This window comes from Muntiacus reevesi, chromosome 5 (assembly GCF_963930625.1).
Source record: "Muntiacus reevesi chromosome 5, mMunRee1.1, whole genome shotgun sequence".
Taxonomy (NCBI): Eukaryota; Metazoa; Chordata; class Mammalia; order Artiodactyla; family Cervidae; genus Muntiacus; species Muntiacus reevesi.
The window spans coordinates 21,293,239-21,307,547 of NC_089253.1; the positions used below are offsets into that span (position 1 = coordinate 21,293,239).

A 14,309-nucleotide genomic window follows, 5' to 3' on the forward strand; every position below is an offset into this window, starting at 1 on the left:
CCATAGACCAACAACCAACCAGGACCACAGTAGGTAGGCACATCCAGAGTGTTCCTTCCCATTTCCCAGAACTGTTCAAATATAAGGTAAAAAAAGAAAATTGCTATCCTGCTTCTCAAATAAGCCAAGCTTTGTATTTGCTTTTCCTTTCACCTCTAAACAGCTTTCCCTGTTAGTTCTCAAGTCTGGCTCCTCCTCGTTTAAGTCTCACTCCCAGTATCATCTCCTAGGAGAGGTCATCCCTTAGAGCTTTTCCTAGAATAACCTCTCCTGAATCCTACTGCTTTATGTTACAGCACGTGTTTTCCTTCTACATTCACTAAACCCCACATTACCTTGTTATATGTGCTCACTTGGGCTTCCCAGGTGGTGCTAGTGGCAAAAGAATCTACCTACAATGTAGGAGACCCAGATTCAACCCCTGGGTTGGGAAGATCCCTTGGAGTAATAAGTGGCAACTCACTCCAGTATACTAGCCTGGAAAACTCCATGGGCAGAAGACCCTGGTGGGCTACAGCCCAAGGGGCCACAAATAGATGGACATGACTAAGCATGCAACTGATTGCTGACCAGGGGATTTTTGCAGAAACTAATACCTGTGGCTGGCAATTTTTATTTTGGCTGGTCCAAAATTAATTCTGCTATTTCACTAAAACTTCACAGGTTATTACATTTGATAGTTTTACCTGGCACACCTATAAAGTCCTCTAATTTTCATGAAATGCGGTTTTCAATTCACTCTTTTGTAAAAGCAAAAGCTGGAGCATTCTCCAGCACCAAGAGTTTCATTTTCACTTTTCACATCAGAATCAATCACTAAGATTTTTCATGTCTTTTTGTTGGTCTAATATTCACACTGTCTGAATCAAACTATATTCTGAAGAACTATCATCTTCTGAGAAACTAGTATATATGTTGCTCAGATAATCAGAGAAAACACCTGCATAAAATTCACAGAAAAATTACTCTTCACTTAAAATTTTGCAAAGTGTCATTCTTGAAAATCTTATGTTTACAATATAATCAAGTACAACATAATACAATATAATAAAACCTAGTGGAGCAAAATGTGAATGGTAACAATCATAAGTTGTATAATGAACCCCTGATCAATTCTAAGCTCTAGCAACTTAACATGGTGATGTTAATTGTGTTGTGTTGTTGTGTGTGTGTGCTCAGTTCTGTTTGACTCTTTGCCACCCTATTAGCTATAACCTGCCAGGTTCCTCTCTCCATGGAATTTTCCAGGCAAGAATACTGGAGTGGGTTGCCATTTCCTACTCCAGGGGAATCTTCCCGACCCAGGGATCAAATCTGCCTCCCTTGCGTCTCCTGCATTAGCAGGCGAATTAGGAAGATTCTTTACCACAAGTGTTACCTGGTTTAAAAATGTATTGATATGTCTCTGGTCAATAATGTAAAATATATCTGTCTCTTCTAGAAAGTATACTCCTTAAAGGCAGTGACCTTGTCTTACTACTCAAGTCTCAGGAGCTAAAAAAAAAATTTGTGGAGTATCTGGTGAATGAATGAAAAACTGGTCAATTCTTTAAAATGGGTATTATCATAACTTACATTACAGATGACTCACAGAGATTTTAAATAAGTTGATTAAGGTTTTACAGCCAGTTGATGGAAGAATCACTTGACCTCAGAAAATCTTTTAAGCTATATATGTTTCTTCTCTTAATTTTTTTATGGGGGGGGAAGTGATGTATATTAAGAAAATCATCATTTTCAAAATTCTAGTTTCTTCTTTGACTCTTCCCTCTGTTCTATCAATATCCAATCAAGTCCACTCTTAAACTACTATTTATACTGTCCATCCTTTTTCTTTCTATTCTCTCTGCCACCATTTTTATTAATGGTCACATTCTGGGAACTACTAGAATAGCTTCCTACTTAGATTCATTGCCTTTCATTGCCTCCTACTTATTTTCATTCATTCTGCTCCAATCTCTTAACTCTACATATGTCTCTCCCAGATTAACTGCCTTAAACTTTGACTTTTTCATGCTATTGATTCACATCTCCAGTTGCTATCTGTTGCTATTAGCTTAAAATGTACATTTTTTGGCTTTTACATTCAAGGCCCTCCATAGCTGTCCCCAACCTTTCTCACGTTATTCTCTCCTTAAACTCTCTACATGATCTCCAGTTAGATAGCCCCACTCACTATTCAAACATCTCTAGAGTTCTTCCTATTCTTCAACCATTCTTACCCTATAATTCTCCAAAAAAAAAAAAAAAAAGAATGCCTTTCCACATTCAAATTGCATTCATTTATCAAATCACTGGAGAATTTCCACCTTCTTTTAGAATGCTTTCCAGATAAGTCCAGTGTACCTGGGTCTACCTGTCTCCAAGTTCATTAGTACCTAGGACAGTGCCAAGCTCATTGTAGGTGCTTAGAAAATTTTTGTCCAGTGAATTACTGAACACGTAGCTGAAATCATGCTCTGTCTTATGGGAGTTTTTATTTTGTCTTATTTTATCTATGCTATTAACTCTTGGGTCCCTTTCCAACTGGATCTTTGAGGTCTGAGATCATAGACTCCTATTCAGCTCCTCACACACAGGAAGCAATGCCTCTTGTCTGACAGATTACCCCTCATGCTTTAACCAAGTGAGTCTAATGTCACACTGCATTATTGATAAACTTACACTCTTTGATTTGCTTTATGGCTCAGGATTTAACAACTACTACACATATAACAACTGACCCTACAGAGAGGAGATGCTTGAGATTCAAAGTATATTCCTCCTTTTTCTTCAGTTAATATTTCACCACCATTAATATACTGTGAAAACAAATTACCAATCTGAGCTATTTCTTGTCAAATTCTAGCTGCAATTTTTTCTAACTTCTGATTCTCATGAAATAATGGCTCATAATTTAATTTAATCTCATAAATAATAGTTATGGTGTGCCAACAATGTAAGGACAGCAGGCTAGGCATATAAACTAGCATATAATAGGGTCCATACACTTCAGGGCCCCACATACAAAGACATACCAACCAATGTCACTTCTTCTCAATACTATGTGAGTATTGTCAGTAAATAAATGTCACGGAAATGCAGAGGAAGTATAAATTAACGAAGGCTGGGGCATTACAGGAAGATACCTGAAACTCTCTTCAACAACAGTGTAATAATTATTGAGTCTGTGTACATGCCAGCCTGGTCTATATGGTCCCTACCTGCTATAAATATGTAATCTGCAATTTAACTTTAATAGCTTTGCCTATGCTTTTAAGAAAAAGATAAGTAGACAATACTGACAATTTTCTCTTTAATCACTTGGACATTGATTTAACCCAATCACAAAGAGGCCTTCCCAACTACAATCACCGAAAGAGCAACACATAGTACCTCTTTTCCACATTATAGTGTTCTGTCTCATTTCTAACTAGTCCATGAGAATAGTTCAATTTATTTATTGACCTAGGGCAAGAGTCACCAAAATATACCCCATAAAACAAATATGAACCTCATTCTACTTTTATAAATAAAGTTTTATTGGAACGCCATCTTGTTCACTCATTACATATTGGCTAAGGTTGCTTTTGTGCTAACGCAACAGAGTTGAGAAGCTGTGACAGAAAACGTATGGCCCCCAAAGCCTAAAATATTTACATCTGGCTTTTTACGATCTTACCCTTGGCTTATAAGTTTCTTGTCCATTTCCTCACTCTCCGAACGTGAAAAGAGAGCTGTTGTTTACTGCCTTAACTGTGACATTTGTACCTGGGACATAATAGGAGGTTCATTGCTGTTGCTGACCATTCTTGGGGACTTAATAGGAGGAGGGTAAATAGTGTTAACGTGGATCCATGTGAACTCAGCTGTGCATCTGGAATCACTGCTTTCTGGGGATGCATGTAATGAACACATATAAAGAAATGTGTAAATGGCCAAAGAATTCTCTAGGGAGGATTCTTGGCCTAAGGAACAGTTTTCATAGAAAATACCTTGGTCTCACTGCTGGGCTCACTGGGGGCAGGGCACTGTATTTTTTATAGCACTGCTATGCTAAATGAAACATGCACTAAATCACCAGGCAGGCCTGGAACTGAGAATCTGAGCAACATCTGGAGAGTAAGAGTTTAGGGTAACAAATTCCTAAAAAAACCTGTAGATAAGAACACCAGCCTGTGCCTTTTTATTAATTTATTTTATTCTTGTCAATTGATACTACCCAGAGGTTTTAAAGGAAAAAAAAAAAAAACCACAACAGTCAAGAAAACACCAATTTCCCATGATTCTCTTTTAGTTTCTAGATGTAGCTGAGAATTTTATTCTACATAAACTTCTCGCCAAAAAAACTTTATTAACAAGTGGGAATTCTGACCTACTGAAATGCAGCCAATTCCTCTATGTTAGGCAGACATGTCAGAATAAGCCAATGTCAACATGTCAATTTTCCAACATTCTGTTTAAGGTACAAAGATGAACTTAATAGTGTCTCAGTGTTAAATAACTATATACCAAGACAGAGAGCTTTGTCTGGTAGGTCATAATATGTATTATATCTGGAAGTTTTATCAGACAGGTCTCCATGTTGAGCTGACACTCTCATGGCCCATACACTCCCCAAGCCAGTGTGGTTGGATATATTCCACTAATTTTACATCATTTCAATTCATTCTCCACACTATAGCCTGAGTGATTTAAAATATAATCTACTCCTATCTCTTCCCTTTTAAAAATTCCCCAGAATCTCTACATTTCCTTCAGAAGAAAGCCAAAGCTTTCATAATACAGGTGGTCTGAGATGGCTCTGGGTGCCTGCTCACATGTCAGCTCTCATCTCTCCCTCCTCCACTGTCCTCTGCACTGAAGGTCGCATTTCTAAGAATTTTGGTAATGTCTCATTCTCTCTAGCCGCCCCCTGCCCCTCGTCATCGCTTTCTATTTTCTCCCTATCTCTTTTCTCTGGTGCTCCTGAGCCTCTGTGCATACTGTTTCCATTCTGATTCTGATTGAAACACTTTCCCTTCCTTTTTTTGGCTAGCCTTTGCTTATTATTTGAGTCTCATCTCAGACTTTTCTTTCTCCTGATAGCTTTTCTGGATTTCTGAAGTCCAGATTAAATAGAAAAACCCTGTGGCAAATAACGTACTATTGGGAACACCACCCCCATATCTAACCCCCTAAAATGTATCACATGAAAGATTCATGAAAGGTAGAGCTCTAACTTAACTGTGATGTCTTCCCCAACGTGATATAAATTCTTCAAATCAATAGATTAAGTTTTAAGTATTCTCCCAACTCTCCCAAGCAATTATTTGTCTCTTAGATAAATCTATAATTGTGCCCTATCAAAAAAAAAAAAAACAGGAATTGTTCTTTTAAAATGTGGCAAAAGTGCTTTGTTTAAAATGACACACGATAGAGACTTCCCTGGCAGTCCAGTAGTTAAAACTGCACCTTCCAATCCAGGGACTGTGGGCTTGATCCCTGGTCAAGGAGCAAAGAACCCACATACCCAAAACCAAAACATAAAACGGAAATGATATTGCAACAAATTCAATGAAAAAAAAATTTTTTTAAAGATCAATATAAAAAAAAACTTTTTAAATAAAAAAAAGACACACTAAATGTATCTTAATTAAAGACATAAGATTTGTTTTGAAAGCCCTTCACTTTAAGGAAATCAAAGAGGATGAAGGCAAGCCACTTGTAATAAATAGCTCCAATGCCTAGGTATATGAGAAAACACCTGTTTTTCTGGAGACATACTTGCAATAGAGTAAATAGGATTGGAGATAACAATATGAAGTTGCATTAAAATAAAAATGGAGCATTCATGTTTCTAACTGGAAATGTCTGAGCAGCACACACTGGGTGGAGGCATGTCAAGCACATCAGTACCTCCCTCACTAGCTCTCGTTATCCAGATATTGCTAAAATTTAAGTGCCATAACCTAAAATGATGCTTGCCACATTTTTTGTAATCTGCTGTGGGTAGAGGGTCAAAAACGTGGTACCTTGGGAGTAAAGAAAATCAATGAAAGAAGTGCCAATAATAGGAGGCAGGAAAGGTGATTTTGCTTCAGAGAGAACAATAATTTACACCAAACAAGTCCCAAAGCGGGTGCCCAACTCCAGGCCTATACAGACTCAGCAAGATTTGAAGGTGGCATAGATATCTGAGACTGAGATCAAGGTATGGCATTAATTATAAAGAACAAAGATGACTAGAGCATAAGTCCCACCTGTGGAAAGGCGTCAGAATGAGGCAGAGAGAACTGAAAACTGGGAAAATAATCAGATGAGACTCAGAAATGAAAATAGCTTGGCAAGCCTCCCTAGCAAGAGTCAGAAGGGCCACAGGGCTGAGATTCTGCAGGGAATAGTGTGAGAGCAAAATGGGACCTCAAGCAGCGACTGCAGCACCCAGGAGGAGGAAGAACTAGGGGCTTGGCATCTGTTAGCCTCCTGGGATTTCAGCCCTGGGGTCCAAGCTTTCTAAACTGTGCTTGTCACAGCTTAGCAAGCTCTTCCTGTTCTCTCAGAACCTCCTGTGTTCAAGGGTGAAAGGACAGATAACTCCCAAGAGGGGTTGTACCCACCACATGTAAAGCTCAGCTCCATACGTTTTGGGTACTAGAGGGTCTCTGAGCAATGACTCCAGGGAGCAAGTCTTGATCTTGATTATAGTGCATTTCACTTTGATTAAGACAATATCAGTGTTGTCATCCTATGTTCATATTTAGATTGAAAGAAAAATGAGAGATCAAGATGAGGACCCACCCCTCAAAACTTGACAAAGTCTGCTTTCTTCCCCTACTCCTCTTCCCAGGGGAAAATGTGAAGGTAAAGAAAAGGAAAGAGGAGAATTCTGTACTGCTCTAACACTCCCAAAAAGAGATGTAAACTGCCTCCCAAAGAACTAACCTGCGAGCTCCTTTACAAACCTCCTATAAAATCTACACCACCTACTGAAATCATACCAACTTGAAATATTTTCCATAGAGATGCACCCTAAAATAGGAAGCACCGTGATGATGGGTATCAGATAACTACATTCCTGATGTACTCATGCCTTTTTGAAAAACAGTTATGAAAAATTTTGGTACTGTTTTGTTTTTTAAGAGAGAAGCAGAGAGAGGTGTGGCAATTTAAGTCATGAAAAGAACACAGAGAAAACTTGTCAGGCATCTTCTTATTCAAGACATATAAAGAATGAAAAGGGAAACTTCACATCCAGCAAGCAAGAGTGGTTCAGTTGATTATGCTGATAGAGGATAGTCAAGGCTATCACAGCCAGATCAGAGCAGCAAATTTAGGTTTCATATTTAGTACTAACTTGCTTCACAAGTCATTACACAATGACTTTCAACAGGTCCAGGGAAAGTTATGGCTGCTGTTTTTCTACCACCCAACATGATCATGCACCCTGATATTCTAGAATATTTTCAGATTCATTGAAGAGATTTTAGAAGTGACTCTAAGGAAATTCATTTCCTTCTCCTTCTTGCCAATTATTAATGTGGATAACCAATTAAGTTATATGTCATTGATAGAATTATCACTAATGTGCGACCAATTACTTAAATAGTTAAGCATGATCTTTACAAAGAAACACAGCTTACAGACAAACAATATCCTTGAGATTTCTAAAAGTTCTTTGCATATACTACATATTCATGTATTTGATGAATGAGTGCAGAAATAAATTACAAATCAATAAACGCATTTAACAATATATTTTTGAGATCTAATCTAGTTCCATAATGTAGTTTCAAGATATATCCATCCTGTTCAAAGAAAAATTGACAAAATGGGACTTTTGTAATAGTTATTTATGTGAAATTGACAAGTCTTACTCAAGTAAGCTATTATTTGTGGATCATAATTATTAATACTTAAAAACTAAAAATGAGACAATATTTATATCTACACTGACAGCCTCAGGGCTTCAAATTCGAGACTTACTGCATTTCTATCTCTGTCACTTTTCTTGTAATAAACTAATAAATCACATGTATTTGTTAAAACCCTGCTGATACATCTGGAGGTTGGTTATGGCATCAGGAGCCAAAATTTGGCAAAGACCCATGGGGTTCATGTGTTAAATCACAAAAGGCAATTTGTACAATGAGAATAGAATGGAAATATTCTGAAATCACACGACGTTTCATTTTTAATTCCACAAGTACGTTATTTTAAATATTTTCAGGCAAAGGCTAAAATGACATTGCATACAGAAACTAAACCCAGGTTTATACTTTCAAATAATTTTGATAACAAGCTCAGTAAGGAACACACTGGAGCAAGGAAATTGCACTAAGAAAAGACAAAAATTACTAGGTTACTGCCTGCCACCCACCCACCATAAGCCCTAGGTTGCCATTTTTATAAACTGTTATGGGAACACCAAAGGAGAAGCAGCATTTTAAAACTCTCACTGGAAAAGACAAAAACAACAGGTACAAAATTCACTTTTGGATGCTCAACTTCCCTCGCTTGATGGGAGGCCAAGAGTCCACAGTGAAAACAATATGGAGAAGTTTTCCCCTAAGTTTTTAAATTACTAAATCATTACTTAAACTATCTAAGTGATTACCTTCAACGTCTGCTTTGCTTTGGCTATGGAGACATAGTCACAACCATGAAGACCCTACTGAAACAAGAAGATATGATGTTCATAAAATGCTCTCTGTCTCAACAGCAGAAAGGCACATGAATGTTACCTGAAAATGCAAACTGTGATCTTTTTTGACAAGATTAAAGAAAATCTTTACTTTCAAGTTATAATGACTATTCTTACATTTCTTCATATCCTAGAGTCAAGGGAAGTTTTAAGGCCTAATAATCCACATTAAGTGATAACTAAGGCATACACCGTCTGAGAACTGGTAGACGTTTTAAAATATAAATGTTTAGAACTATCCATTTTTTGGAGTCCTTCGGTCTCCTGTTCCTTGCTGAATTCTTACTATAACAACAAGAGATACATGTAAGGAAATAATTTTTCCCCAAAACAGACATCAGGTCTGTGTCTCGATTCCACAACTGAAATACACCAGGCTCTAGAGAAGGTTTCATGAAACTGTAGAGAAAATTGTTATGTAAATGCAGTCTTTATTTTCTCTATGAGACTTCCTTAAACCTTGAATATCCTGCCATCTTGTTCTGACTTCCCTAATTACAAGACCTCTTGCATTTATTCAAGGTTTCACCATTATATTTCCACTCAGAAAACTGTGTGACACGTGAATATATTAATACTTCTTCTCTTGAAATTTAAAATGTACATAGGTGGTGCATTTATGCAGATTAGAAATCTCACAATGGTCACATATTCACCAGGAGATGCCCAGTTTATCTGAAAGGTGATTGGTTGAAAGTCCTTCAGTTATAATTGAAGGACATGTCCCAGATTCTCTGCCTATGCATCAGGGTTTCAAAGACAAGTCATCCTTGGGAAACATTCATTTCCCCTCCCATAATTAGATGTTTTTATGGCTGTAACTTGCTATTCAAGGTTATCTTCCATTTTATCCTTAGAATATTTCATCTCTACCATATATATATGTGTGTGTGTGCACGCGCAGATGCGTGCACACATGTATGTGTGTTATCCATCAGATCTATGGATGTTGTACATGAAGAAAGATCCCACTCAATCCTTGCTGCCAGTATGTCAATTAAAAATTCAGGCTTCTTTGGAATTCCTCCAGTGCTCATTGTGGGATTTCTTTTTGTTATAAGATGTTGAATAAATACAGCAGATGAGCTACCCAAGATTGGATAAGAGTTCATTCCTCTCTTGGCTTCTGAGAATACTTTTGGCTCCCTGTCATGTTGGTTGTAGGTTGATAGGGAAATTAGAAGAAGGTAGAAAGATACTTTGTAAACATCGTCATGGGGGCGGGATTTTGTGACATATACATTGTGGTCCAAACTGCCTCTGTGCTGCGGAAACCTAGGTTAGCCACAGGTGGGCAGGCCAACAACACTCCTTAAGGCTCTGTGTGCTGTATGTTTCCATAATTTCTCTATTAATCGAGGACTTCAAAAGACCATGATTATCAAAAGAAGAGTACCAGATGGGTAACATTATCATGGCTAACATATTGATGGATGACGACAAATTACTGCGTTACTATTTATCTGGGTGTTGCAGTTTGGAATGGAGTCCTTGGGGACTTTATGCCTAATGCCAAAGTTAGAAAAGAATTTGAAATCCCAGGTCCGCCTTTTACCTGCCTTCAAAGGAGGCCTCGGAGGTACTATCCAATGTTCTCTGCCCCACATGTTCTATGAGGCTGGGTTTCAAGAAAAATATGAACAAATGACCATGTTTAGAGTGAAAGTTAGAGACTGTTAACTAAGGTGTCAGTTTCTGTGAAAATGAAAAAAAACTGTAGAGCTAGTTAAAAAAGAGAAAACATGAGAAAGTCCTTTACATGGTGATATTTCAAATAATTATAATTTTTCCATGGAGTTTAAAGCCCCCTAAAATGTGATATCTGTAATACAAGCTAGATTATAAAACCTCTGGGCGAGAGAGAAGGCATTTCTCCATAACAGCCAAGAGTGTTGGAAGGATAAGGTGTGAGTACAGTGCAGGAGGATTAGAGGTTGGCAAGAGAAGTTGGTATGTAGAAGGAAATGAAAGTAAGAGAAAGCTACAGCTCGGAGAAAAGTCATATAATGTAGTGATTTCTTGCTGGTGTTCTTTTAGAGAAATGGGGTAAATATCTCGAAATAACTCACTGTGATTTATTTATTTATTTTTTTTGGCAATATTAGGACTCTCATTAGAGTAAAACAAATTGAGTACATATCCTAATGTTAATATTAAACCCCAATTCTTATATCTTGTTCCTTCTCAAATCTACACAGGGAATCTCCTCAAGGTCTTAGTATGCCTCTAACAAGATGGCAGGAAATGAGAGAATATATCCTAAACAACATACAACCAAGCTTCAAATGAAAACGTTACTACTACTATAAGTGGAACACACCGTTCTAGTGAATAAAAATTTGAAATGAATCAGTAACATTTCTTCAGTAAAAGTCTTGACGACAGTTAGATGATGAAGGTACCTTCTGGGTCCAGAACCAAGCAAGATTCCATGATTTACTGAGGAACTGAAATGCAAAATGTCAACTATTAGAAGGGAAAGACAAGGCAAAGTCTATCATGACTGAGTCTGCAGAAACTTAACTCACTGACTTATGAAAAAGATACCACAAAATAAATGAGTCCTAATTTATTACAGTCAATGTTGTAATGGTAAAATTGCTACCATGCTATGTTCAGTGCAAACTCAAGATAGCTACAGTTATAAAGTATGTTTCTTAATGAATCTGGCTGCATCCTGTTTATGCAAGTTGGCCCTTGCCAAGGATGCAAGGAAGGATGATACACAATTTATAATGACAGATATTTCACAGGTTTGTTCTTTGGCTGCTAGAAGACTCATCAATAATTTAAGAATATGACACCCTTTCTGTAAAATTGTTTCATATACTTTCACTTTGCAAAACTCATTTTAAAAATTATTCATATTTATATCAGCATAGAACATGTAAACCAACCAAGAAATGTTCTTGTTGGGAAGACTACAAAAAGAAAGAAAAATCTTATAAACCTTATAATTTCTCATTATTATATAATGCAAGGGAAATGATCCTTAAATCAAAGGCAGAAGAAAACACAAAGGGTTTCATTTATTCCAAAAATTTAAAAAATACTTCAAAGGGGAATTTTACTGCGTGATATTTTCAGTTAAGTTCAATTCAGTCACTCACTCGTGTTCGACTCTTTGCGACCCAAAGGACTGCAGTACGCCAGTTATCCCTGTCCGTCACCCACTCCCAGAGCTTAGTCAAACTCATGTCCATTGACTCAGTGATACCATCCAACCATCTCACACTCTGTTGTCCCATTCTCCTCCCGCCTTCAATCTTTCCCAGCATCAGAGTCTTTTCCAATGAATTGGTTCTTCACATCAGGTGGCCAAAGTATTGGATTTTCAGCTTCAGCATCAGTCCTTCCAAGGAATATTCAGGACTGATTTCCTGTAGGATGGACTGGTTGGATCTCCTTCAATCCAAGGGTCTCACAAGAGTCTTCTCCAACACCACGCTCAAAAATATCAATTCTTCAGCACTCTGCTATCTTTATAGTCCAACTCTCACATCCATATATGACTACTGGAAAAACCATAGCTTTGACTAGACAGACCTTTGTTGGTAAAGTAATGTCTCTGCTTTTTAATATACCATCTAGGTTGGTCATAACTTTTCTTCCAAGGAGCAAGTATCTTTTAGTTTCATGGCTGCAATCACCATCTGCAGTGATTTTGGAGGCCCCCCTCACCCCCGCAAAATAAAGTCTCTCACCATTTCCATTGTTTCCCCATCTATTTGCCATGAAGTGATGGGACCAGATGCCATGATCTGTTTTCTGAATGTTGAGTTTTAAGCCATTTTTTCACTCTCCTCTTTCACTTTCATCAAGAGGCTCTTTAGTTCTTCTTGACTTGCTGCCATAAGGGTGGTGTTATCTGCATATCTGAGGTCATTGATATTTCTCCCAGCAATCTTGATTCCAGCTTGTGCTTCATCCAACCCAGCATTTCTCATGATGTACTCTGCATATAAGTTAAATAAGCAGGGTGACAATATACAGCCTTGAACTACTCCTTTCCCAATTTGGAACCAGTCTGCTGTTCCATATCTGGTTCTAACTGTTGCTTCTTGACCCGCATGCAGATTTCTCAGGAGGCAGGTCAGGTGGTCTGGTATTCCAATTTCTTTAAGAACTGTCCACAGTTTGTTGGTGATTCACACAGTCAAAAGGCTTTGGTATAGTCAATAAAGTAGAAGTAGATGTTTTCCTGGAACTCTCTTGTTTTTTCGATGATCCAGTGGATGGAGGCAATTTGATCTCTGGTTCCTCTGCCTTTTCTAAAACCAGCTTGAATATCTGGAAGTTCTTGGTTCACATACTGTTGAAGCCTGGCTTAGAGAATTTTGAGCTTTACTTTGGTAGTGTGTGAGATGAGTGCAATTGTGTGGTAGTTTGAATATTCTTTAGCATTGCCTTTCTTTGGGACTGGAATGAAAGCTGACCTTTTCCAGCCCTTTGGCCACTGCTGAGTTTTCCAAATGTGCAGGCATATTGAGTACAGCTCTTTCATAGCATCATCTTTTAGAATTTGAAATAGCTCAACTGGAATTCCATCACCTCCACTAGCTTTGTTCATAGTGATGCTTCCTAAGGCCCACTTGACTTCGCATTCCAGGATGTCTGGTTCTAGGTGAGTGATCACACCATCATGGTTATCTGGGTCATGAAGATCTTTTTTGTACAGTTCTTCTGTGTATTCTTGCCACCTCTTCTTAATATCTTCTGCTTCTTCTAGGTCCAAAACATTTCTGTCCTTTATTGTGCTCATCCTTGGATGAAATGTTCCCTTGGTATCTCTAATTTTCTTGATGAGATCTCTAGTCTTCCCATTCTATTGTTTTCCTCTATTTCTTTGCACTGATCACTGAGGAAGGCTTTCTTATCTCTCCTTGCTTTTCTTTGGAACTGTGAATCATTTGGGTATATCTTTCCTCTTTTCCTTTGCCTTTTGCTTCTCTTCTTTTCTCAGCTATTTTTAAGGCCTCCTCAGACAACCATTTTGCCTTTTTGCATTTCTTTTTATTTGGGGATGGTCTTGATCACTGCCTCCTGTACAATGTCACAATCCTCTGTCCATGGTTCTTCAGGGACTCTGTCTATCAGATCTAATCCCTTGAATCTACTTGTCACTTCTACTGTATAATCATAAAGGATTTGATTCAGGGAATACCTGGTCTAGTGATTTTCCCTACTTTCTTCAATTGAAGTCTGAATTTGGCAATAAGGCGTTCATGATCTGAGCCACAGTCAAATCCTAGTCTTATTTTTGCTGCCTGTATAGAGCTTCTCCATCTTTAGCTGCAAAGAATATAATCAGTCTGATTCTGGTATTGACCATCTGGTGATGTCCATGTGTAGAGTCTCCTACTGTGTTGTTGGAAAAAGGTATTTGCTGCGACCAGCGTGTTCTCTTGGCAAAACTCTATTAGCCTTTGACCTGCTTCATTTTGTATTCCAAGGCCAAATTTGCCTGTTACTCCATGTATCTCTTGACTTCCTATTTTTGCATTCCAGTCCCCTATAATGAAGAGGACATCTTTTTTGGGTGTTAGTTCTAGAAGGTCTTGTAGATCTTCATAGAACCATTCAACTTCAGCTTCTTCAGCATTGCAGGTTGGGGCACAGACTTGGATTACTGTGATATTGAATGGTT

General features: G+C 37.9%; 1 protein-coding gene across 4 annotated transcripts in view; it reads right to left on the reverse strand.

The window, feature by feature from the left end:
• GAS2 (growth arrest specific 2) overlaps window positions 1-14,309 on the reverse strand; it is a 169,541-nt gene that overhangs the window by 37,224 nt on the left and 118,008 nt on the right. Inside the window, exon 8 of one of the 4 annotated variants that reach the window (XM_065937228.1) lies at window positions 8,576-8,629. The exons of 2 other annotated variants lie outside the window; for them this stretch is intronic. In XM_065937228.1, the coding sequence (XP_065793300.1) occupies window positions 8,576-8,629 (54 nt within the window). Of the gene's footprint in view, window positions 1-8,575; window positions 8,630-10,985; window positions 11,110-14,309 lie in introns of those variants that run through there. One more of the 4 variants, XM_065937227.1, reaches the window with a different exon arrangement.